We start from the raw sequence: 26,554 nt of genomic DNA, 5'->3' as shown, positions 1-26,554 counted from the left end.
CAGGAAGACTGCATTAAATGTGTGCACAAAGGGAGTTCATTATCTCTATAAGTAATTATTTGACTTCATTATCAGCAGCAGTGAGAATTTTTTGGATGCATTGCCAATGACGTTTTAGAGGCTTTGCATCATATAATATGGGGTCAGCTTCAACACACTGTAACATACACTCTCAAACATAGCCATTATTATAGTCTAAAGCCAGGAAAGTTGTAACGTGGTATTCCTTTTTGTTATGTCTTCATTTAAGTGTTTTTTTTATGTAGCTTTTGATACAAATCGACAAAGCAATTGTGCTATTGTAACTATGAGTTCACCAGAACAAATGAAATCATGTTTATGTATTGGTTTTAAGCTAAAGGGTTTAAAAGCTGAACAGTGGATAATTTCTCTGTCCAAGTACAGATCCACAGTTATGCAGTTTTTTCCCGTTAAGATTCACCAGTTCACTTCTACGATGTACCGTATGTGATGGATATCCCTGTCATTTATTAGATAGAAGTTGTTTCAATCAGATACAGTATTAATATAAGAATATCCACCACTGGAGCGGAAGTTATGAGATCAGTCCTTCTGGTTGTGAATCACAGCGAGCCATCTCCAAACCTGCAGAAGAGCCGTAGTAAAAAAAAAAAAGCGAATGACTCAGTGAATAATTCAATTAAAGGAAACGGAAACACTGAGCTGTGCGATACGTTTCAGTTGTGGAACTTAGTCACGCATCCACAATTCATTTGGTGGCCGTTTCTGCCATGGCAAAGCTGCTGTGTGCTTTTTATTGTGTGAAGGTAATGCATTCTACTAGATCCTCCTTTACTGAACTGAGCCTCCTAGATAATTCTCAGTGTAATTTAAAAGAGAGGTAATGGGAAAAACTTGTTGCTCCTGTTGAAAGCGGCTCGTCTTTTAATGAAACCTAATCTTTGCAAAGCCATTATTCTGCTCTGCTGTGGTCCCTCTGCACTTGGCTGCAGACTCCCATTTAGTCAGTCCGCGGACGTTGCCGGTTTGTGCCGTAGATTGGTTATCCAGATTGAGCGGCGGATCCGGGACCCATGTGTAAATGCAACATAAATAAAACACAGCTGCAAATCGTGCCAACTGTCCGTCCTCTTAGGGGCAGATATAGTAATTTACGACACACGAGGCATGCAGAATAAATATTGCTCACGCTAAATCACTACCCAACAGAGGAGCTGATTGAATTGATCCTTTCAGTCCCATGTGGGCTCACACTCACACGCGCACACATGCACACAGTTTCATATATGAAAGTATGCATTCACACCTACTCATATGTACACATGCAGACACACACTATTGTGGATATACATTCACAGACACAATCACTCACTGGCACGGGAAGATACAGGTGCACACAAGCACATGCCTCTCTCTGGAGTCTATGATTCAATATTTGTAGCATGCATGCACACACACAAACACACGCATGCACGTGCACACACATACAAGCACGCAGCATACACCCATACACGCATCTGCATACATGTACATATGCAGGCATGCATGCACACGCATATGACATAAAGCATACACACACACGTGCATGCTTCCCCGTGGCATGCATCCTCATGCACTGGAGTCTGGCTGCGGTTTACTGGTGGTGTTGAGCCTGTGGCGTCCTCTGGGAGGAAGCTTTAAGAGAGGGAGAGAGGGAGGAGAGAGAGCGCGGTTTAAAGTCTCCCGCTTGGACCGATCGCGTTACCCGGGAGAGGGGGACACACACGTGCGCCCGCCCCATCGATTTCCCGTTGCGAGCATGCGGCCGAAGAACGGCGGCGGGACCGTCAAACCGAGCGTCTGCGCCCGTTAGCAGACTTCTGCCAGACTTTTACCGCTCAACTTGAGCCTGCGCGCGCGCGCATCGGAGCCCGAGCGGTCCGGACCATGTCGGTTCTAATCGCCAGCCAGCTGAAGATCGACACCACCACCTCTTCCAGAACGGTAAGGGCTCTCATTTCAGATGCACGTTCTGCAGCCTGCTCTGTCCTCATCTCGATTAAAGTGGCTTTTCCCTTTACTGCAGTACTAGCGAAAGAAAAAAAAATGCCCTTTACGCTGCAGATAATGATTTTTTTTTCCTGAAATGCAGTTGGTGTCTCTTATATCACAACGTAACAGTGCATTCCATCTTGAACAAACAGGTGTTATTTTGAGTCATTTTTACAAATTGTTTTGCATATTACAGAAATGAAAACAAACTGACATCTAAAGCAATTTTCACTTGCATCTGAATTTACCGTTTCAGGTATCTGCATAGGTAACTGAAATTTACATGAACAGTGTAGGGATTTTTGAGCAGTAATAGGGTGCAGGGCTGCAATTCTGGACAATTGCACTGATGATACATTTAGTGGTCTTGTTTACAGTGAAATCCCTGTAGCGCACTGAAAAAACACCATTTTCATCTCGGGAAAATTCTCCGGTTCTGCAATATAGGCTCCTCGTTTTATGCTTTATGTTTGAGATTCTATCAACCTCGGACACAAATGTCACTAAAGTGCTTATGCTTTTTCATTTCTAGATATGTACAAACCATGGTTTTTCATGGAGATATTTGAGGGCTTCATAGTTTCATGTGTTTCCATCACAGGAGAGTCTTGTTTTCATAATGTGATGGCATGAGAGGTCAATTTTGAAAGCCTCAGCACAGTTCATTAACACATTCAATTCAGAAAATGGATCAAATTTGTTCCACAGAGTATAATGCATTTTCATTATTCAGTGTGTTGAAAACCAGTGCAACAGATGTGTTAAACAGAGGTTTAATGATTTTCTAAAGAAAGAGGTTCCAAGATTTGAAATGTTTTCTGTTTTGGCATATAGTCAGAATCCTGTTTATGTATGTAAGACATCAGGTCAGGAAAATGCGCGGAGTGTAGGAGTTGCTGAACCGTTATGAAAAGGGGGTTGAGCATTCCGTGAAGGAGCTGAATAACTCCGCATGGCGGCAGATTGCTAACCCCACACTGATGATTGGCCATGATTCCACTCGGTGCCTGAGGTAGAAATTTCTGTTTTCTCGTTCTCCAAATTTGGTCTCCCCAGTCATGTTTGCACTGCCGCAATGACCTCCACGAACTCGTAAACGTGCGTGTAAAGAAGCTTCTTAATAGGCTCTGCAGTCCACCAGGCTGAACTGACTGCAGAGGACTGCGCTGGCTGCGCAGCTGCTGCAGACAGACTGCAGCTTCCTGTCAGACCATCTATCCTGTATATGGAGTAACTAATTGAGATTATGTGAGGGGGGACATTTTACCAAATTACCCCCCCCCCCCCCCCCGCCCGGTCAATACTGTGGTCAATCATGCCCCGCCCCACAGGAGCCCTGACCTCAGTGGCCACTGATACAGCCAGGATTTGATTCCAGAGGGTTGGGAGCATCGCTGAACTAAGAGCTGCCTTTAGCACCTCCTGGGGAAGCAATTTAAACAAACACGTGGTTGCTTGTATCTTCTCTAATACACCGTGGACCAGCGAATGGTCCAATTGAAAAGTACATGCCCTGCAGATATGCGGCAGACAGTGCTACATTGTGATTTAGTGTTAGCGTGTGTTAGAATGGAAAAATCAGGTGACGCATTCTTGTGTTTGTTCGACCAAGTTTAGAACAGCCTGCTGGCGCTCTTAATTTAATAATTCCCCCTCCGAAATCTGACTTGGGTGATGTTCTACAGCCACACATTAAAACAGTAAAGCGTTCTGTCTTAAATAAACTCTGGGTCCCAATTGGACTTAAAATGCACACTGTTAAGAGTTGAATTAACTCTGGACATTTAACTGTGCAGGTAGACCCGTCCCACTGATGCAGTGGCATATGGAGGTGTGAAGAAGCGCAGTTTGAGCCTGTGGCACTGCAGGCACAAACGCTTCCAGCCGTAACAAAGCAATAACGAGGGAAGGCCACAAGCGAACTGGTCCTGGATTAAACATGCGGGGCTGCGCCGTCCAACAAGTGTTGTCCGGATCGTGGGTAAAACAGCGGAACAGCAGGCCTCTTCAAAAGCAATATTCCCAATCAGTTCTGAATAGCATACTGTAAGTTCTGCTTCAAACCCTTGAAGTCGAATGCCACCTGGTCCCTGAGCCTGAATGTTTTTTATTTTTGGTGCTGTTTCCGCTATTTTTTTCTTGCAGCCAGTGTAGCTTTGAGCCTTGTGTGATTTGCATATTTATAAGATTTTTAAATTAATCTTTAAGATATTTTCTTATTGTATTTGATTTTGGCCATTTTTTAGAATTTCATACACAACAATGCCCTCCAGATAAGAATGCCTTTACTTAGCTTTACTGCCCATATGCTGTACATCCACACACACCCAGTCTTCTAACTGACTGTGCCATTTCTCTTCTGGCCAGCAATGTATCTCTCTCTCAAGCAATAATAATGCTCGATTGGCATGACTGCAATATTGGCAAACAACTGCCAGTGGAGCAAGACACAATACAAACAATTAATAGAAGCACTAAATATTGGAAAATGATAAATGAAAAGGAAACACACTGACAAGTTAAAAAAATCTCTCGCTCTCTTCTCTTTTCTTGCCACATTCCATATATTCTTTCAGTCCTCAGACTAAAGGGGCTGATTCCAGTCGTTTATTTTTTATCCGTCCTTGCCTCCTCTGTCCTCGACGTTCACCATCTTTAAGGACATTCTAATCCGTTAAATGCTGTTTGGAGGAGTGAGGAGCTAGGAGTGAGGGGGCTCCTGGAGGACGTTTCAGCGAGGATACACAAGTGCATCCTTTGCGGAAGTATTTCTTGGAACACGTGACAGTTGAATGATCGACCTGTAGATTCACTAAACCAGGACGTTCCAGTTGCCTAATGCACGATTCCTCGACTCATTTATTTGCCTTGCATCCTCTATTGAGTGGAACTAAGGAGCGAGGGAAGGATGCAAGGAAAGGTTGCAAGGAGAGAAAATAAGTGATTGGAAGGAGCCCAGTGTACTTGTCGATTTCCATCACTTTTCCACGTCACTCCTCGTTGTCTTTATAATTTTCTCCTTCCTCTGTCCTCATTCCATCCCTTCTTTTTTCCATCGTCCCCCTCTGTCTGTGTGTCGAGTGGTTTGCACTAAACGCAGGTCCCTGGCTATTTCCCCTATAGTCCTGTGTCTGTGAGCTCAGGTGCGGAGATTCTAGCCCTATGCCAAAGTCCGTATTCCCCATTCTACCTTAAAACTCCATTTTCTGTCCTTATCTTGTCAATTTCCAATTCGATTCAGTGGTAATTTGACCAAGTCCCTGTGAGAGAGAGTAAACAGATTGCATAGTGCATGTTTTCAACTTCCATCTTGCATAAGAGCAAAACATATTTTTTCTCTATCTGCAGTTATGAAGCAAATTTAGATTTTTACACCCAAATGTGTGCCGAATGAAAACAATGTTGATTTGAAATATTTATCTACTCCTTGTGCAAGCATTGGTCAGAGAATGTGCCTGTTCCCTTACGTAAAACAATGTGTGTGTTTGCATGTGAAATGTGAAATACACAGTAAAATATCTGTACACATTGCACTGCTAATAATCCAGCATATCCAGTGCCTATTTCATAGAAATAATGTCAATTTTACGCATGTGTTGAAACATGATCCACAAAAACGCAACGCATGCCTTGCTGCTGATTGGCTGCCTTATCAACAACCAACAGGTGGGATTTGTTATGTTTTATTTATTTATTTATTTATTTTTTACCAGGAAGAATTCCACGTGGCCTCTGACATTTTCACTATGGCATCAGGTATCAAGACTAGGCTTGATACAGCGTTAGATACTATATAGTCTGTAGGTAATCAGAGCACTAATTTAGTTAGGAAAATGGCAAGCATTGTTGGGCTGAATGGCCTGTTCTCGTCATTATATTAGGTTATGTTACGTTAGGTATGATTACAGAAAAAAAAAACATGCTGACCGTGAGCTGGGGAGGAGTGTAGCCAGTTGGAGTACCCCCAGGCTCTATTGGACTTTTGCCTGGTGCCCACACGGTGACTTCTGCCCGGTAACACCACGCCTGCGAAGACGTTTTGCCGGATTGCTCACGTGCCGAGCCGCCAGCGTGTTTGAGGAATACGGATGGCAGCCGCACTCGGGAGGCGGCAGAAAGGTGATTCACATGCTGGAGTTTGTGTCTCAGAGAGAGGCAGGATTATTGAAGACCATCAGATTCAGATTAATTCGGTATTAAAGACTCCGTGCTGCTTGTCCGCTGTTGGTCAGGGAGCAGCAATCTGAAATGTCTTGACTAATGACAATATCGATTTCTCCCGAGCAGGGGTGGAGCGTGACGTCTGTGATGTCATTCTGCCAGTAGGATGGTATTCTGAAGGAATATATTACCTCTAATGAAACAGGGTGGGGCCTGTTGAGAGACTTAAATGTCACCTGAGTCCCTTTATCGCTGCTGCTTTCCCCCCCCATCTAGCTTATCTGACCCATCTAACAAGGGGAGTTGCCATTGGCTGCTCCATCCTTAAGCTGTTGCTGGGCAGATGTTTTCTTCAAATATACATCCTGATTGGTTGAACCACCCCCAGGGTGGGGTGGAGGGGGTTCCCCATAACCCCACTATCCTTTACCATCCCTCACCGATGACACTAATGACATGTTGCAACCTGAAGAGCACCTTGGGGTGCCGGAGCAGTAGCCAAACTAAGCGCACCCTACCCATGCTGGATAACGCACACTGCTCTCCGCCTCTGTGGCCTCCCAGTCACAGCTGCCTGATGACATTCCAGGCGCGCTCCACCGATGCCAAGGCTGACGGACCATTCAGTAGCGAAAATAAAAAGCGTTTTCATTTTAGTTTCCTGTTAAAAGGAATGCAAGGTTGTGGAGTGTATTTTACAAAGAATTAGTTATGTACTGCAATCAGTCACACAAAATAAATTAAAATCATATAATTAAACTCAATCCTAATCTTAGCCCCAAAACTTAATCTAACCCAAAAATGACCAAACAAAATCATTTTAGATTAAAAGTTTAAAGTATATGTCAGTGCACATTTTCTGTTAAAAAAGCCTAACTTGGCCAGGATTGATTTTAAAGTGGATATTTTGCTGTTAGAATTCTGGACCCTCTGTGCCTGTGTCTCTTTAATAGTTCTTGCAGACTATTCTCTGTCATCAAATTTGTACTCAGCTGAAAGTGGAGACTCAATAACATTTCAAAGTGGGTTTCCTAGAGTAAAAGTATGGAAATGAGCTTGGTTTGTGATTGCTGGATTTTTGAAGCAAAACTGCACGATAAGCAGTATGTTTTGCTGCGGAACTTGGATCCCATTAAGTTTCGCCTTTAGTAGCAAGGAATAATTAATTGTCAATGCACATTGAGGGTAGGCATCTGTTGTAATGCTGCCCTCCAGGAAAAATTAATGTACAATAATGCTGACGCTACAAAACACAAGGCAGAACCCTTTTCGAGCGTGGGCTCAAGCTTTAGATTGATACACAAGTAATGGTCAGTTGCTGTCCAATGTTTGATGTGGTGTCTTAGATTTTTTTTTAAATCAAGATAATGGTACGATCTAAATATTTCTATTTTCCGTTGACTACACCCACCAGCCAATATGGCGAGAACACAGCTACGGAGATGTTGGAGTTCAAGTTTTAATTAAACGCGAGATTATTTTATGCGCGGTATTGATTTGTGTTTCTCACGTATCTCAGACATAGTAATATGCTGTCTTAGAATGAATTCTGATAGGCCGGATTCCGGAGAGACTCTCTGTGATGAGAATAGATAAATTTGAGCTGAGATGACGCTGGGAATCATTCAACACATTGATTCACTGAACCCTGGGGAAAATATGCGAATGCATACCGACAGGCGTAGCGAAAACGAGTCGGGGGAGAGCCGGGCTTCGTCTTTGCCAGCTCACCGATTTCAACCGATCAAAGTTTTTCTTTTTTTTGTGGAGATGAACGTGTTTTGATTGGTTTGGCTCAGTCAGTGAATGACATTGATTGCCACTCGCCTTCATTGCGGGTCCAACGTCCCAACACGGGTAATAACAATATTATACCTCCAACGGTGTCACCACATTGAGCAGGGATGTCCCTGAAATCCCTTCTGCGGCTGTGGCCAGAGAAGTTATGAGGTGCAACGCGACATGATGTATCGGTCAATATAATGCCAATATCACACATGGCAGGTTTCAATAGTTGCTCTCCAGCGAGGAGCACATCGCCCTAGTTGCTGTGGAGAAGACAGTGATTTTTAATGTAGCACTGCTGCGATCCTCTGGGAGACGTAAGGCAGATCGTACGTGTTGTCTGGATGGAACGCGAGCGGGATGGGAAGACATCCATCACAAATCGAAACACGCGCCAAGCGTGCGGCAAAGAAGCAGTCAAATAAATGGGGGTTGTGGAGACGAGCTGTGAATAAAGACAAAAACATCAGTCTAAACAGCACATATAGTAGTCGCCTGGTTGTTTGTTCCCCACTGCTAATGACATGACTCTATTAGTCTTCCGAGAAGCATTGTGAAGTTTGAGTACAGAAAACCCGTAATTCCAAGTTTAATGCAGGCAAATCATTTCATAATTTTAGCGTCCACTAGGCGCCACTGTTGTTCCATTGGAGGACAATTATGGCTGCTGTAACTTCTGTTATTTGTACGGAGAAATGTGAAAGCTGGTAGGGTCGTAATTACCCGAACCCCGTCGATGTCTTGCCCTAAACTCTATAAAAGAGGTTGTTTATAGACTGAAGTTAGAACATAAAGGTAGATTCAGAGAGGATATTACAGGGGTCAAACATAAACGTGCAAAGAAGGAGAGTGTTTTGGTAGACATATTGCCTAGCGCTGTTGATTAACAACCAGAATTAATATAAATAAATAGCAAAAATTATGCTGTGGTAAAAGGGCACTGACCTGTGATAATAGAAATGTCTACCCCTCTCAGTCACCAAATCGCTCACATGGAAGACAGAAGTAAATGATGCCAGAATACAGCCCACATCTATCAACAGGATGAATTTTCTCTGGGCTCAATGAGTGAACCTGGGTGCCAGCCAGAACTAATGAACCTTTGAGCCATCCAGGCAGCATGGCGTGATTAAAACTGCGCAGACGACAATTCATCAGGCTTGTGTGCACGCTGCTGGAAAATGTACAGGTGTGAAAGGAACTGGCTAACTTCGCGCAGCTTAGGAACAGGACAGTTCCAATCTTAATGACTTAATACAAATGATAATTTACACTATATCTATGTTATTGGTGGAGCGCTCCCACAAATTTAGGGTTCACACAAGGTTTATTTTCATTTCCTCACAGGAGTTTTTTTTTTTTTACTACCTTTGCCATTGGCCTGCTCATGGGGACCTAGGCATGGAATGTCTATAAAATGCCTTGAGAGATTGGTTCTCTCTGAAAAGAGAAATTCAAATGAAACTGAATTAAATTGAATTGAAATCTGTAAAGAGATAATCATCTGTTTTAAAAATATAAAAAGCGAAATTTAATTATGCCAACTGTTCTGCCCCCTTGTACTGATGATACAGGTGTAGCTTCGTTGGGCTCAGGGTCAGAGCTTTCACTGTCAGGGTTATTACTCATGCGCAAGGAGCTTAGCTGAATGTGCAACCAGGGAAATTCCCACAATTCCCTGTTCATTGGTTCATTTCAGACAGGATGCATTAAACCCCCGAACAAGACTGCATGTCCCTAACCACTGTTTTATCTATCAGTGACCAGCACTTACAAATGAATGCTTTCTGATAAGGAGCTACTTTGCAGCTTCTTAAATGTGCGCATTACTTTTCTGTTGATACTCTTACCTGAGGAACGAGTTATCTAGTGATTTTTAGATAAACATGAATGAATGAATGACGCAGCAAATGCCAAAACACACTCACAAGTTTTTTTGTACAAAGAAATTATTAGGAAAGTTTCTGTTTATCTTATCAGATGTTTAACCTGAAATACATGTACCTACCCTCCCTTCTCTAATGACTTGCTTGCTCATGTTTTTTTTACTGTGCCCTGTACTTTCTCTGAATTCAGGAAGATAGCTTTTAGCTGCTGCTCTTCATGGTTTTAGGACTTAGGTAGAGAAGCTAGCTCAAACTCAATACTTTACCCCTTTGTGTGATGTTCAGAGTTTAGCTTTAACCATAAAATCTGAGATATGCTCTTTCTTAGACCCATAAGGTGCTGGTGACCTGTAAAATGATTGAGGCTGAGTAATTGCGTGGTTGTTTATGTTGCAAAGTTGTGGCCAGGGCTCCCATGACTAATATATTTTTTATCTAAATGGGACACACCTGGAGAGATAAAGAAATAGTGCTCATGAATGTTTTTCTCGTATTTATTAAGGCTTTATGAATGGTTGTTGTTATACAGGATCTTTCACCATAAGATTAGTTTTTCGTCCGTATGTCTTCCCAGGCCCCATATTACCCGGAAATGCTGGTTGTGTGCATGCGTGTGTGCATGTGTGCGTGCATGTGTGCGTGCGTGCGTGCCGCCTTTGGATAAAAGTCACCATGACATTAAGTATGCTCTGAGACGCCAAAGTAATGGCTATCATTTCGACAGTGACCTTCAATAGACAGCAAAAGGATGGCTTATAAGGATGTCTATGCACAATATTAATTTTGGGCGCAAGCTGCATTACCCAGATAAATGGACTATGCATGCCACTGATGGCAGGAAATCATAAGTATGTGAAGTCTGAATGTGAGAAGGATCTGGAATAATTATATTGGAAAACTTTCAGGCAGTTTCCCACATTGACTGATGCTGTGAAATGCAATGTTGTTTTACAATACATTGTTACATTATGTTATGTTATGTTATTTATTTTTCATTCATTAATTTATTTTCATTCATCAATTTATTTTTTAGGAGGCTACCCAAAACACCCACCTTGCAATCTGTCCTTAAATTCTGCTGACAGATGTAAGACGACTTAACTTATTTCAAGTACATAAATGCTTTGTGTTCGATGGTCAGGCTACTTCCCTTGGCCACATTGTGCGAAAGCCCCCCTGAATGTCAGGTGCCAGTGTTCAGGAGCCGTAACTTTTATCATGTACCATTTCTTCTGTTAAACACCGCTCGGAGACTGATCACGCACAGGACACATTAAGCATCTTCCTGTCCGGGAGACAAATCTACATCTTTCCATTTACCTCACTGCACTGCAGTGCATCCCATTTCACATTCCACAAAAGGCTTGTCCTTACTGGGTCTGCCATTTAGGTCTACTGAGACTAAATTAATCAGATCCTTTATCTGAATTACCTTTGTGCGCCTCAAAACAAGAAAGAAAGTTAAAGTGAAACCTCAGATATTAAAATGGCAAAATGAGCACTAAATAAATGCATAGGGCTCAATGACACTTTTTTGAATATGGAAGTACAAATTGAAATTAAGTACATTAGTGCTTTTCCCTTTTATTCAAGTAATTAGTCAAAACATAGAGAAAATCCATTCTTGTTTCCGGTAGCTATTCAAAATTCATTTCTTGACTCTCCTTGACTATACCTTTGGGTTTAGGCCATCTCTCGTGTCGGCAGTTTGAAAAAATGAATTTTCTCATATTTCACAATAGTTTCTACACAGTAAAATTGGACAGTGCTGATTCAAAATTCACTATACTTACTGAAGGCAGAGAAGAGTGTTTGATGTTTTAATGTGGCGTAATGTGTTAAAGTAATTGCTTCTGCCTGTTAAAATGCCTTTTTCATTTCAGCTTTGTTTGGTCCTGGGTATGCTTCTTCATGAGGAAATGATTGTAGAGCGTGATTTACTCTAGCAGATATTCAGCAATACTGTTAAAAGCTTACATACAGTATTTTCATTTGTGAACAGAACTTAACTATTGGTTAAATGTTGCAAAAGTAAAGTATTTCATGATAAAATATGTTAATCTTTTTTAAACACAAACCACTATTTCGAATGTATTTAATTTTAAATGTAAGAATGTGAATATATTAGAATCACAACTGATTTTTCTAATTTGTTAAAGAGAGATTGTAAAAACTAAAGACCTTCAACCAATTAAACATGGCAGTATTTAAGTGACTAAAACACATTTCTCAAAACAACATAAAAAAAATATATTTGTGGAATGGGCTATAGAATATATCATGTAGCTTATGTTTATACTCTCATAGACTCTTAATAAAACAGTTAAACACGTAGCATTTGATCTAGTAAGCATACCGAGTTTATTTGTGTTTCAGGGACAGAGAGAGTTTTGATCTATGGAGAAGCCTAGTCTCCCCAAAGCCTGCATGTTGTACAGCCTGGAGTCTGGATCAGATCACGGCTAGCTGAACAAATGGTTATTCTGTAAAATGTGATCTATGGAAATCCCTCTGGACCAGGGCATCTGCTCAGCAAATAATAAATAATGCTAATGCTATCAAGCAGTGACGTATGGTTGAAAAAGACTATGCAGGGGGCTCTGCTTTTTGGCTGGTTGTGTTATCGTGCAATGACTATGCATATTACATCAATACAGCAGTCTCCGCATGGGGCATTTTATTAATTAATTCACTCCCACAGCTTATGTGAAAATTTAATGACTGGGGGTTGACCCTTAGGGATAAAGGAAATTATGATTGATGATAGACTTAATCGGGTGTATCAAGTTGCGTGGTAACACAATATTCACTCTAGACAGATCAACTCAAGTGTTTCAAATCAAAAAGACAGCTCATCATGAACAAAGACCGACTAAATTTTGGGAGCTATGTATTCACGTGTATGCGCTGCAAAGCTGAATTTCACCGTGTATCAGATGTTAGGTCAGATAGTCCCAAATATATAAAACATTTAAGTTGCGACGATTTCCAGCGTGTTGAGTTAGTGATGTCTTAAGGATTCAACAGGTTAACTTTACTGGTGTTGTGACGCTCTCCGTGGTGCTGAAATTCATTTCGAGTCGCTGCATCGAATAATCTCGATAATAGTTCTACCTATTTATCAACAACAACAAGTGCTGAGCGACCCCTATGCACGACCTCCAGGAACTCCAAGGGCCAGAGCAGGCCCAGATGGGTTCCACAGTTTATCAATTACTGTTCTTTTATTTTAACATTGGTTGTATGGAGCAGTATGAACAAAAATGTAGTAGTTGATTGAAGAATCCTGATTCATTATTCTTACTGTGGGAAGTCGGTTTATCATTCACAGTGTACAGTAGCCCAATTAAGCATTTAATTATAGATAGCCTTATAGGCATTCTTTTCTTAGTGAGAACATTGTTATCTGACATTCACCTCAAATTGCATTCACGTTTTTTTTTCTTCAAAAGTGTTTGTTCACTTTACTAATGTTTTTTTGATATTATCTTTCGATTATAGGTTAACTGACGTGTTGTTTTTCTGCTCTCTGAAAAAAAAGGAAAAAAAAGAAAGCCAAACCGCGTCGCGGTTCTAGCTGTCCATACTGTCGTATTTTGGAGAACCACAGAGTGGCACTGGAGGACGCTTTATGACAGACGTGGCTCTGTGGGGAAACAGAAGCAAAGATTACAAACTAGGAATACAAATTCCATGGACCGGCTCGCAGAGATGCCGCGTTAATACGCATTTCTTTAAATTGTTGTGTTTCGATTAAGAGGAGGAGCAACCAAGCGTTGTTTACGTGTTTATTCGCGAACGATGCGGATTACAGATTATACTATTTGAACAGTTCTGCAGGTCACTTCTGCAGAAATTGTCGCCAGAGTGCCTGCTTCGTCTCGTCAGTTCATTATACTCTTCGTGCCATGGTAGGCTATTATAACGCCGATATATTTATTTACTTAGTATAATTCGAAAATAGATATTCGGTTGGAAATCTAAACCTTTCGCCGCTACATCTAGCGGACGGCAGGATCCATACAGCCCCCAAAGGACCGAGGTGGAGAAACAACGTGCTTGGAATGTAGAACAGACTTTATCGACACCGCTTTGAACGCTCTCTGCTTTAGTGCTACCTCCAACAAATTGAACCGACACCTCGCCGTTTGGGACGAACAGAAGAGAGCATTTTAAATCCTTTATCTGATTAAACAATCCACTTAACTGAGTTTCCTTTTCTTTTTGGCAGCTTCTGCTCGCGAGTTTTAGGGGAGCCGATTTCCATTGACACGCACGTCAAACAATAAACAGTAAATAGCGGTAGATTTATGAAAAACTTTAATCTTCTGTTGTGACATGCAGTAGACTTCTGGTTTTACATATGGCTTCGCTGTATCAGAGATTTACCGGGAAGATTAACACTAACAGATCTTTCCCAAACCCGCCGGAGGCCAGTCACCTTCTCGGTGGACACAGTGCCGAAGAGGAAAACGCTGGGAAGACCCCGCACCCTTTGCAAGACAAGAGACCTCGTTTCCAGCAACGAAACGGGAGAAGATGCGAAGACGAGGACGTAAGGGAAATCTTACTCTCACCCTTTCATGTGTTGTCAGTTGTGCGAATTAATATCCAGAGACTGCTCGCTTTTTAGCTTGTTGAATCCATAGTAAAAAAGACTCATGAAACGGCTCTAACGTCTTCATGGTTACATCAGGTATATGTGATACAATCTGTACTGTACCTCAAAGGCGTGGTTTTGGAGCGGATGCATTTATATTCATTGATATTCACAACAATGACATCATGGGACAGTTGGCAGACGCACAGTGTATTCCGAGCCTGAACGATGTAGGAAAAGTTGCCGTTGGTGTAAATGGAATGATGCAATATATTTAGTTTCTCGAGTATTAATGTACCTGTAATATTATTTCTGCTGGCCTTCATGGAAAGTGGTTTAAAATCATATTGCAAATCCAATCAAGTCCACAGCGCACATGCAGCCGATTAGTTCATAGTACCTGCGTAACGGCTGACTCACTGACTCGTAGCCAGTTATGTCCACACATCGTGCAAGGACAAAAGAGTTAAACCGCATCTGGTCGATATTTATCTGCTCATTGTTGGCCTGCATTTAAAATTCAATCAGTAAATCAAACATGCCGCCTCCTGTCTCGGAGCGATGATTATTAGATTCGTAATTTTCAGAATTTTCTGCATTGTCTTCATTAGCAATGGGCGGATTCTTCGGGTGGGTGTGTGTGTGTGTGTGTGTATGTCTGTCTGTCTGTCTGTCTTGTGGGGGGTGGTGGATGACCCCAACTTAGTCAATTTTTCATGCAGCCTTTCTGTGAATCGAGCAGTCATTTGTTCTGATAACGTATTCATTATCAATGTATTGCCATTTAATCAATCAAATCACATCTTTGAATTAAAACATGTTTCAGACATGAATGATTTTCATAAACTTTACGATTAGAATAAAACATGTAAAACTTATACAATGTTCAATATTTTAACAATTGGCCTAGTAATATTTATTTTGGTTACTTTGGCATAACACTAGCAACGGTACAACAACAATAACAAAAACAATAATAATGTATTTGAAACCTAATTATAGAACAAAATAAATTACAAAAACATCAGAATAGCCTACTATATGTATTTCAATGTAGAAACCTGTATTTAGCAGGGTCCATACAACCATACAATTTATGAATTTGTTCAATGTAGTTGTGTTGTGAGACCATTTAAGCAGCAGGTGTCGCTTGACGGGACCGAGTTTTACGGTTTAGGCTAGCCTACTTCATGGTTGAGTTCATGTTATGTTATGAGTTTTTGTTACTGCCTATTCTGTTGCGAAATAATGGTTACTTATTGAGTTGTCAATGTTTAAATCCTAATTCACTTACGCGTAAAAGTAATGGCAACGTATGGGAAACCAAAATGCGTATATATGTTAAAGCACGTAAATGTGGCTATGATGAATAAAGCTGGGTAATTCTGTGCGTCATTTTAAACTAGCCACTGTCGCGAAGCCTTTGTCGTCTCTGCTGGACCACGTTAGGCCATCCAACGTGCTGTAATCGCTGTCTTCGCTTTTTGGCTTTTATTACGTGCACACATTAAGTGCAACCACGACATTTATTGTACAATCAGCGAGCTAAAGTCAGTAAGTACCCAAACCACATGAATGTCCTAAGGACAAATAGCAGCGGGGTTTGAAAAAATGATTGCGGCTGCTTGTAAAGAAAGAGCGAAGCAGATTTACAGGCAAGGCTGTAATGGGCAGAATATAAATTGCTCGACCAGTTGATTGGCAGTGAACTTTCATTCGTAAAGTAGTGGGTAATCTGGCCCAAGCTAAAATGTTGAAATGCACCAGTGTAGTGACAGGAATGCTGTGACGAAGAATGTTCCATCATGCAGATGCGATGTTAAAACGCATTTCATGGAATGAAAGGGTAGGGCGGTTCTCCATTGTCCTGGCATAACTGCATCAGTTACATATTATTATTATTATTATTATTATTATACGTAACTGATGCAGTTGGCACTAACAGTTGCCATCTTGTGGATTTAACCTAGATTTGTTAAGCACCAAAGGTGTGGCACAGTAATATATTATGAGTGGGAATGACATCTTATATCCCACCTGTTTGCATTCTCATGTGTGGCAATCTGCACAAGGTATATTTCACACTATTTTTTCACACTATGACCACTCGTGCTGTCTGCAGTACAAGCTGTACTGAATTGTTAACGCTTGCTTTGCTGACAGTTGGTTGACAAAGAGCAGGCGGGACTATTGCAAATGATACTGCTTCTGAGAACTGCCAGATACCTACCTGTTGACCATATTTGAGTCACGCATTTTTCATACCGTTCCAGTCTTTGTTATGTGTCTTATATGTATTAGCTGCTCAGATACTTTTTATATCCTTATCATATCACAGTTTTGACCAGATTTAATATTTTTTCCCCCACTGATAAGTGAAGCTGCTATTAATGTAAGTATTCAAATACATGGATATACAATGAATAACAGTATTGAAAACTTCTGTTTGTTTGGTTTAAAATGAGATAAGTGAATTCATTCTGAATGGTTGTATTTGTAATAGATCTTAGGAACCCATCTTCAGGTTACCCTGTTTCATGCAGCGCGATTTAAAGGTGTGCACACACCTTCAGATTACCTTGAGACTAGTAATGTAATGACCTTGTTGTCTGCAGTCAGTCACGAAAGAAATGGCACCAAACTGTTCCTCTGTTGATTGCATTTTTAGCTGTAAAAATTTGTACATTAGTAGAAAATTATACTTTTAGCTGTATGATAATTACAGTTTGTATTGACAGAAGTATTGCGTTTGAGCTGATGTGCTTGCACATTAAAGCACTACGCATAATTAATGTAACCTTCAGGCCGCCACAGATTGGCAGACCTTAAGAACAGACAGCCATCATCAGGTTTCCATGTCAACACCAACTGTTTCTCTAATTGTGAATTATGAGAAACCTTTTCCTTTTTTTAATGTCACGACGGAATCCAATAACCTAACCCTACTTAAACCTCAGAGGGATTCAGCTGGGAACAGGATGACATTTAAAGGTTAAACGGACACAGAGATATCAGTCCTACTGTGATGGAGAGCTTATTGAACTGAAGACAGCAGGGTGGGGGCATCCTTCATTTTGACCTGCCTTGCTAACCCTCCACCCCCCCCCCCCCCCCCATCAATGGCTTTATGGAGTCATAAACTGCTGCGCTGAACCATGTGATTTCATATATTGGTTACAGGTCCAAAATGACTACACATCAGTGCAAGAAGATATAGGAACCTATTGATTAAGGACTCTGAGGTCAGTAGGTTGAAAGCATGTGGAAGTGGCCTTGGAAATTAAAGACTATAACCATATTATACAAGTTAGTCATCTTTGCTAATGTATTGTGAATAAAGGAATTTGATTATCCCTGATTTACGAGCAATGGCTGTACAGTTAGCAGGCTTGATTCTATATTTGCATACAGACTGAAAAAATGGCATTGCATCTGAATGCAATATATTTGTGTTTTTTTACAAAAAAATATTTTAGTAATCAGTATATTTATTATTTTTAAGATGGACTGTATTAGAGGAGAAAGTAACTGCGACACACATTGACCATTTCCAAAGTGCTGCTGCAATTTAATGTTTGGTCGAATGGCATCTCCATGCTTATGAATAATGTTGTGATGGTAATTATAATCCATGCTTCATTTCAGATGGTCATACATCATAACATGAATGGATAGCCCCAGAGCCTGTGTGACCATGACCAAACTCAGCGGGGCTTTGTGGGGAATACTTAGAACAATGTGTCCATTAGTCTTTGTTTCCTGAACTTCTAGATCAGTCTTGCACCAATCTCCTGAGAAACACTTTATCTGTATAATAGCTCATTTTTTTCCTACTGGATACTGCAGCTACCATACATTCCTTTTGTCTCAGTTCCCTCTGGATATTCCATAGAATTACAGTGTTTGCACAAGCACTGATTTATGCATTGCCACATGCGGCCTTTTCTGCACAAAAGTAGTGTAAGTGTATTTAATGGGGAGATGTGCATTTATGCAACAAGCAGTACAGAGAATCAAGAAACCTGAATCATTAGATATGGTGTGGAGTTCAAGCCTCCCTGTCCGTGCAGTTAATCTACATTGGCGGTGTCAGGGGTTGTTCAGTGGACCTGAAATGACTCTGCCTGCTCGAGAGCTCTCACCCTGCAAGGTTCTTGTTATTTTTCAGCTATTTTTGACAAGCCAATTACTGGCAGATCCTAAGCTAAGCAGACTGCGTCTCTTAGCTTGTGATGCACGATGGGGCATGGTCTAAGAAACTGTTCTATTTATATTCCTTCTCAAATTATAGAAAATATTCTCCTTTTTATCCTTTCTTCCTATAGTTCCCTCCCTGAATTTGGTTGTGTATGAACATGTCCAGTGACAGTCTTCCTTATTTAGATTTATTTTTATCTTCACTAAAAATGTGCAAACGATCACTTTCCAGGTTTAATCCCACATCCAGTACTTTTCCAATCCCTGTGACATGTTCCTGTCCTGTTCCTGTCCCAGGATGTGCGGGTCTGTCAAAAATTGCCCCAAATCTGAATAATGTATTTCAGGAACTTTCTGCTATACAGAATAACATTATTGCTTCCATTCAGTCTGGAATAACAATGATGTGGCATTATTTTATTGGATTGTCTTTGTGTTCAAATAAAAGCTACTTTGCTGCAAAATTGAGTTGGATACAGTGTTTGTGCATGCAGCAGATAGGACTGGATAGATAGGACTCAGTGATGCATGAGATGGTGGTGGGCCAATAGCAATCAGATATTATACAGATGTTTCAGTTCTAATTATCACGTTTGGAAGTTTGGAAGCATAGATTTTCTCTCCTCGTCTACAGGAGAATCCCAGATCATCTTCTCACTGCATGATGTGAAGAAGGGAAAAATGTGCGGTCAAATGTGTGCTTTCGGTGACTTGGATATGTGACCACTCTGCTGAGAAGTGCTTAATACAAGGGTGTGATTTAAAATGTACAATCCAGTCATGTGACAGACGCTGTTAGCAAAAGCAGTTTGCAAAAGGCAAATAAATATTCATAAAGTTAATGGTGGGGTCGTAACCTCAAGGTCGTAGGTTCGATTCTCAGCTAGGACGCTGCCGTTGTACCCTTGAGCAAGGTACTGTACCTGCATTGCTTCAGTATATATCCAATCTGGCTGTATAAATGGATGCAATGTAATGTAAAGAGATTGCTGTAAGTTTCTTTGGATAAGAGCATCTGCTAAATGCCTGCAATGCAATGTAATGTTGTTTGAATAAGTTTGCAAGAAGCCAATCATGCTGACTCCATCTGACCATAACAGACAAGCTTCACAAATCATTCTCCCTTGGGTGAGGTGGTCATTTTGGGACCTTGTTTGACTTAGACATGCAGGTGATAAGGTTTGCCCTCTTGTGAAACCACACACACAGCCTTTTATTGAGGCTGGTTTGAAAATACTGTAATTGGAAGTTTGCTAATGTTATAGAAGTGTCATCACACAACCCTGGGACCGCTTTCCTCTATACAGATGCAGTGTCAGAAATCAGCCGACACATGGGATAGACACAAAATCAGGGTGTCAGGTTGATTTTAACGGGTTGTCAGCTGTGCTGTTTATTGCAGACAGCCTTCTGCCTCGCGTTGTACTTAGAGCAGTAACTGTCTAAGCCACAGCCCCTTTGTCTTTGAAGCATTCACATGGAGGTAAAAATAGACGAATCCCACCGCATATTTAAGAGGATATTAATAAACTTGAGTTACTGCAAGGAGGGGGAAAAAAAACATTCCCTTGAACATTTGACTCAACAACACTTAAGTTCTCCATTTTGATGCAGAGGAAGTATGGCGCATTAAATAATCTGTCCCGGTATTCAGAGGACAGTAAACTCCCTCTAGCAGGGGAGGTGGAGTGTGAAATTTTTTCATCAACGAAATTTAGGGTTTATAATAGGACCGACACATTAAGCTCCGCTTCTGCCTGGACCTACCAAATGCAGAGAATCATTTGCATGGCAGCCATTAAGCTGGGGTTTAGTTCTGATTGAGTGAACTACCATCCGTGACTGATAATGTTGAACACAACTAAAGAAGTACCTTATAAAGGCTTGCTTGTTTGTTTGCTGTTACTATGATTCTCGGAGTGGAATAAATAAGTTGTCAGACTCCACTCTGGCTCAGAGCCTTTGTTTATTGGCACGTGTGTTTGAGAGACTAAGAGTAACCGGCAGAACCAATCCACATTAGGCTGAACTAACGATTCAAATTGAAGGTATGAAATTATTACATTTTATGTATTGGCTGCTGGCAGGTCAGGACCTTTTCGCTCTGGTCCTGGCCCAAGCCAAATGCAGATTCTGACTGGTCATGAGGAGGAGGAAAAGACTGATAAATAGTCACTGATAAAGAGGAGAAAAGGGAGATGGGCAGTGCAGGCTGTTCTAGGAGTGAGTCAACCCCATGAATCAGAGCCCTCTTGAGTCATACAGAGGTACTGCAGGAGCTCTCCTTATACATACGTACATTAGAGTTTGTGCAGACGTGCTCAGCTGTTGCCAATCCCACAATACACCAGGCAGAGCACTCACAAATGCCATGCTAATTGAGATACTATTAAAAGCTGCCTGATTTATCTGCTTGTATTAATTTCATATCAAAATAATCAAGCATCTGTCTGGGGTAACTGAGTGAGACCAGGTCTGTAATCTTGCCATCTAAAGAGGGGGAGAATTCAAAATCCATGACCAGAAAGCACTCAAGATAATGATGAGAGTGAAGGATGTGACCACTGCTCTTCCCTGCCTCATTTACCCTGGTGGTCTCACCCAAGAGTGATCAGACTAAATAAATTGGCACCAATGGCTGACCAGACAAGGCTCGCTCTCACTATAGCTGCTGCCTCAATAGAGACCCCTTTTGCTTTGTTGCCATGGTTTCGCAGGTGGAAAGGCTAACGGCGTGTCCTTGTTCATCTTGAGAGCAGGCTCCTCCTGTGGCAGCTGTTTACAATAAACGCTTCATAACGGATCAAAATTCACTCAGGCTTTGTCTGCTTTTCTGTTCTGTAAATAAAATGTGCCACTCCTGTTCACTGACAGCAATTGTAAAAGCACAATAAACCAATTATTTAATCACAATCATAACTATAATTATAGCATAATCAATCTTTGTGTTTATTATTCCAAAGCAGTACTCCGTAATAGCCTGCTATTGAACTGTAATTCATAACACGGAAGTGCTCCTACACAGCACTTTTAGCTGAACTTTTTCAAAGGGCTATAATTTATGGAACATATTTTAAGACATTTTAGGGTGATAAAATCATCGCACAAGGAATCAGACTTGAATCCATGCAAAATAATGAAATATGAGACTGATGCTCATATTCATTTACACATTTGTGTAAATGTATATACGTATATAAATGTATATACGTGCATAAGGTTAAACCGTGTCCTAGACAGGGCACAATGTTTTGACTGCATTTTGTTAATTGAACCAGGCAGTTTCTTTTCCATGTTGAGTGTGTAGCCCAGGGGATCTTTGTTGTGAGAAGAGCATGGGTTATTTCCATAAGAACATAAACATGTCTGGGGCTTGTAGTGAATATCTGGGACTGGAGGACTACAGTATCTACAGGGCTACTTCTATCCTAGTCCTGGAAGGCCACAGTATCTGCAGACTTTTTCTAGCCTGAAATTGAAATAATTGATTTCCTGAATCAGCCTTTCCTTCACCCTCACAAATGAAAACAGTTTTGGTTTATGAGGGAAGGGAAGGGAGTTTGACACACCGCAAAAGCGGAAAGCAGCTCTTCCAAGGCCCATCGATTCCGTGCGTGCGCGGCGCATCTAACTAAACACTCCCTGGAGCTCATTTCACACACTTTTGACTTTCCCCAGAAAACCGCAGATTAAATCAAGCCCAATCAGGTGTACGCATTAAATCATAACTGCAAGGTGAGCAGTTGCTTTTTTTTTTTTTTTTTACCTCCCAGAAACTCTAGATGCATTATAAAGCAGCTAAAGGAAAGCCTACAGGACTGAAAGCTCTGCTTTGAACCGTCAGACAGGGAGTCTTTCAACACAAGGCCTGGGCCCAGTCCTGGAGACACTGACCTTCAACACACAAGATACACTGATAGAGAGATGGAGCCAAGACCGTGGTTGCCAGATCCAGCTGGACTGCAGCTACTGTAGGCCAGAGGACAGGGAGGAGTCTGAGCCACAGCATGTTTGTTATATATTTCATGGAGGGCCACAGTAAATGTACTCATTCTCATTTAAATGTTGAGAAATAACGCTCAGCTGCCTGTTGAGGCTACGGAAAGCAGCACGCAAACATTCATGGCTTTGTACAGTTGATATAAGGCACCAGCCATTGTGACATCATCTGCTTGCTAATGGAGCCAAGAACGCAATGCGTCACAGCAAACAAAACACTATTTTTTTTGGGGATAAAGCCAAGCTGTCGGCTGGCTTCTTGGAATGAACGAGTCATTGCAGAAATTCAAATATAGCTGTTGCAGCTCAGTATTAAGGGAAAACGGCGTGTTATTGTCAAGTTGTCATGATTTTTGGGAAGATATTCAAACCGCCAGCTGCCTTATCAGTTGCACACGTGTGGCAATTCAGCCAATTCTGTGGAAAAGAGCTAAGCTGGGAGTGTTAATAAGCACTTCCAATTTAGCAGGCTCAGTCTGCGAATGGGAGTCAGCATGCGCACCCCAGCTCTTGGAGAAAGGAGGATTCTTCATGGCTCTCTAATGAGCGTGCTGCTGTGTTTCAGAAAGCGCATTAGCTGCCAGCATGCAGTCTGCTCTCGCTCTTCTGAGGTTGACACGGCAACCCAGGGGGCACAGGCGCTGGGCGTGGCTCTGTGCCACCTACGGTCATGGCAAACAGGCAGAGGTCATATTCAGTCACTGGAACACAGACAGAGGTCATGTTCAGTCACTGGCAAATAGGCAGAGGCCATGTTCAGGCAATGGTTTCATTATCTGGCAAACAAGGAGCAGCCATGCATAGTCACTGGCTCTGTTCACCATCAAACAGACAGGGCCATGTCAGCCACTGGCTCTGTTCACTGGAGAGACATTTGGCTGCACAACAACTGTCATTCTGCACGGTTTATGAATATCCTCAAAGTCGTATCCAAGTGCAGCAGTGTACCAACTGTCACGCGGCAAGAGTCAAACTGCTTAATTTCAATGAAAAGGAATGCTTATCCATGTTGATTGGGTCAATTTAGCATCCGCTCAGCTGACACACACTGTTAACATATTTTGGTTCTGTTATTGTGTTACGTGCACAGCCAGTCATATTTATGGGGAAATTCCATCGTACCAGAATTGGTACAAAAAGTTGCACATTTACGGCTAATTGGTTGTACCTAACTCACCAGCTATGTCTGTTGCCTGTTCATCATAGTTTGTTTCAGTGTGAGAGTTGTCTGTTTGTCAGTAAGAAGGTCGACTATTCTTTTTCCCAGTTTTGGCTTTTTTGGTTCCCCATTTGGGGCAGTAACCCATTTACTCTCACTCTGAGCCCACCCCCACCCCAAATTCAGTCCCCCAGGACTGAAACTCGCTTAGTGCAGTGCTCTTTCTGCAGCATGTTAAATCTCTGTGTCACTTAAGAAGTTTGCTCTCAATGCATCACTGTGCTAAATATAGCTGCCTTTATTTACTTCTTCCTTTCCCTTTCAAGTTCTGACACTTCAGCCTCTGAAATTCAAAAGAATGAAAGCAGGTCGGTTCATTTTAGTTTTTTCAGGCTGTTCTGTTCTAGGGGATTATTTTCTTTTGCCAGTCTGGCTAATTTTTTTTAGACTCAGCAATGAGCTCTTTGTGCTGAATGAAAAACAAATTGGATTTAAAAGAAATAATGTTCCTGAGTACAACAGCAATAATACATACATACATTTGAAAATGTAGAATTAGAGGAATTGTATTTGGTGAGGTTTCACCTTTCTGGCAGTGAGATTATTTACCTGGACTGATTACTTCAGCAATGTGCATTTTAGAAGAGTGACAGGAGGACAGACAGTGAGAGAGATCTAGGCCTGTCAGGGATTTAGGGCTTCATACTGTGGTGCAGTACCTGCTCTTGGCCACTAGAGGCTGTCTTACTCCAGCTGTTCTGCGGGTTGAGGGAAAGGCAGCAGTGCACAGTCTGCAGGGTTGCTGCAGTCTGCTGGGATAAACGGATCAGAGAACCAAGGGCGGAACGGAGGCTCACAGGGTCACAGAATCGTCGAAAGGTTCATCCAGGAGCCCTGAGATGCCCCATGATACACCAAGCAGGTGTGTGCTGGTTTTACAGCCTGGGGGGATCCATCCAAGCTGATCTCCACCACCAGAGCCCATCACACCCAGTGAGGAGAGATTGATCGTGTTCAGTCACTGCGGGTACTGCAGTATACAGAGTCTCACAGAGTTTCCAGACCTCCCAACCTGCCAGTGTGCATTAAGAGAGCTGACTGATCACATTACCCATAGGTCCTGAGGCCTCCGTGGAAACAGGGACGCGTGGTAATTAAAATGAACAGTCAGGAGGGCTTGGGGTTCTGGGTCCTGGCTTGATAGCTCTACTGTCCTCCTGTGATTTGCTGACAGGCTAAAGGAAAATATCTATTGCCATTTGTGCTGTTAAGAGGTCCAAGCTTGTTTCCTTGGTGGATGAATGCATTATTAACCATTACAGACCTGATTATAATACAGTGATTATAATATAAATTTACTGTAGGAATTGCTAATTGAGAATGTATATTTAGAAAATATGATAAACATTATAGCATTATATTATCTTTCTGATTAGCACACAGTTAAGAAGTGGTTGATCTTGAAAGTGCATGCAGAAACAGTTTAGGAAGTCATCTTAAGTGGTATAACTTTGTATGTCTGGGCAATAATAATTTTTGACACAAGTTATTTGGCGCTCTGTAGAGCGAACATGTACTTTAGCCCAAGGCAATCCTTTTAATCCAAATCTCTCTATGAATTTTCCAGTTTTCTCCAGAGAGAGACAGACTTTAGATTTTACGTAGCTTCAATACCCCCTACTGGTGAGAAATTAAATGGCAGGTGTGACTGCCAGTGGAGTGCTGAGCTCTCTCATTGGTTGTCATAATGACTGTTGCCCCATGACACATCTTCTGTGACTCATCTGAATGATTCCTGACTGGACGTTGGTTACTCATGAAGAGACCCCAGTGCTATAATCATGTCTGCATTACTCCAATCATAAAATGTCTTATTTAAAGTGGCCCTAATATCCAGCTCTGCCATTCGGTGTATGCTACAGTATGATGTCAGCATGATTAATCCAATGATTAGTCAATAAAAATCAAAGTGCCTGTTTAATAGTTGCTTTTTACATGCAGGGCTCTCAACAAGAAACTTGTAGGATAAACTTGTTGTGAATATAATGTAAATATCTGGAGTTAAAGCCTTTTCCAAGCCCATCCTTACACTGTTCATATGAAAATAATAGTCTATAACTGTTGATAATACCTGTAACATATTTGCATTAAAGACTATGAACTTCACGATTTAAATGTCGACCTGTTACAGCTGTTAATCGGTGCGATTGCCACAATGTGAATCACTGCTGGCTCTGAATATAGTTTGCAGTATTATTTCTCATATTTATTTTTTGGAGATAGGCTATATCAAGCCATGTCTGGCTTGTTGTACTACAGCAGTAGGAGATGAATAAATGCATGACCGAGTTGTTTTAGAGCGGCCTCTGTTTTATCGACTGGGTGATGAAAACAGACGGCTGTTAAAATGCACCACCACTGAAGATTTAAATGAAGAAACCTTTTTTTTTTTTAACATACACCGCAATGTTATTGCGGATATTGCGGCCGTTCCGTATGTGAAACATTGTGCTCTGCGGCCCCTCCACAAATCACCGGTGCTTTCTGGTCTTTTCTGTCGCATCCTGGCTGCCTGTTCATTCGCAACTTTTTTTCCTTCTCCCCGCTGTTACTTCGGGCCGCGAAATGCCAGTCTGCAGATGCACTCATTACTATAGACAGAAACGAGAGAGGACGCTATGAGGCTGCCACCAAGAGCGTCCGCTCCTCCTCCGTTCGTCACTTCACCTGCATGCCGGCAATGCATTACACATG

At 41.6% G+C, this 26,554-nt stretch overlaps 1 protein-coding gene across 4 annotated transcripts in view; it reads left to right on the top strand.

The window, feature by feature from the left end:
- LOC118234423 (dipeptidyl aminopeptidase-like protein 6) overlaps nt 1–26,554 on the top strand; it is a 162,277-nt gene that overhangs the window by 31,900 nt on the left and 103,823 nt on the right. The window contains exon 1 of one of the 4 annotated variants that reach the window (XM_035430943.1): nt 1,737–1,965. The exons of 2 other annotated variants lie outside the window; for them this stretch is intronic. In XM_035430943.1, the coding sequence (XP_035286834.1) occupies nt 1,909–1,965 (57 nt within the window). In that variant the 5' untranslated portion in view covers nt 1,737–1,908. Of the gene's footprint in view, nt 1–1,736; nt 1,966–13,452; nt 14,401–26,554 lie in introns of those variants that run through there. One more of the 4 variants, XM_035430939.1, reaches the window with a different exon arrangement.

The sequence above is a fragment of the Anguilla anguilla genome, chromosome 8 (assembly GCF_013347855.1).
Source record: "Anguilla anguilla isolate fAngAng1 chromosome 8, fAngAng1.pri, whole genome shotgun sequence".
Classification (NCBI taxonomy): Eukaryota; Metazoa; Chordata; class Actinopteri; order Anguilliformes; family Anguillidae; genus Anguilla; species Anguilla anguilla.
The sequence above is the reverse complement of the archived record's forward strand: the minus strand, read 5'-3'. Positions and strand labels throughout refer to the sequence as shown.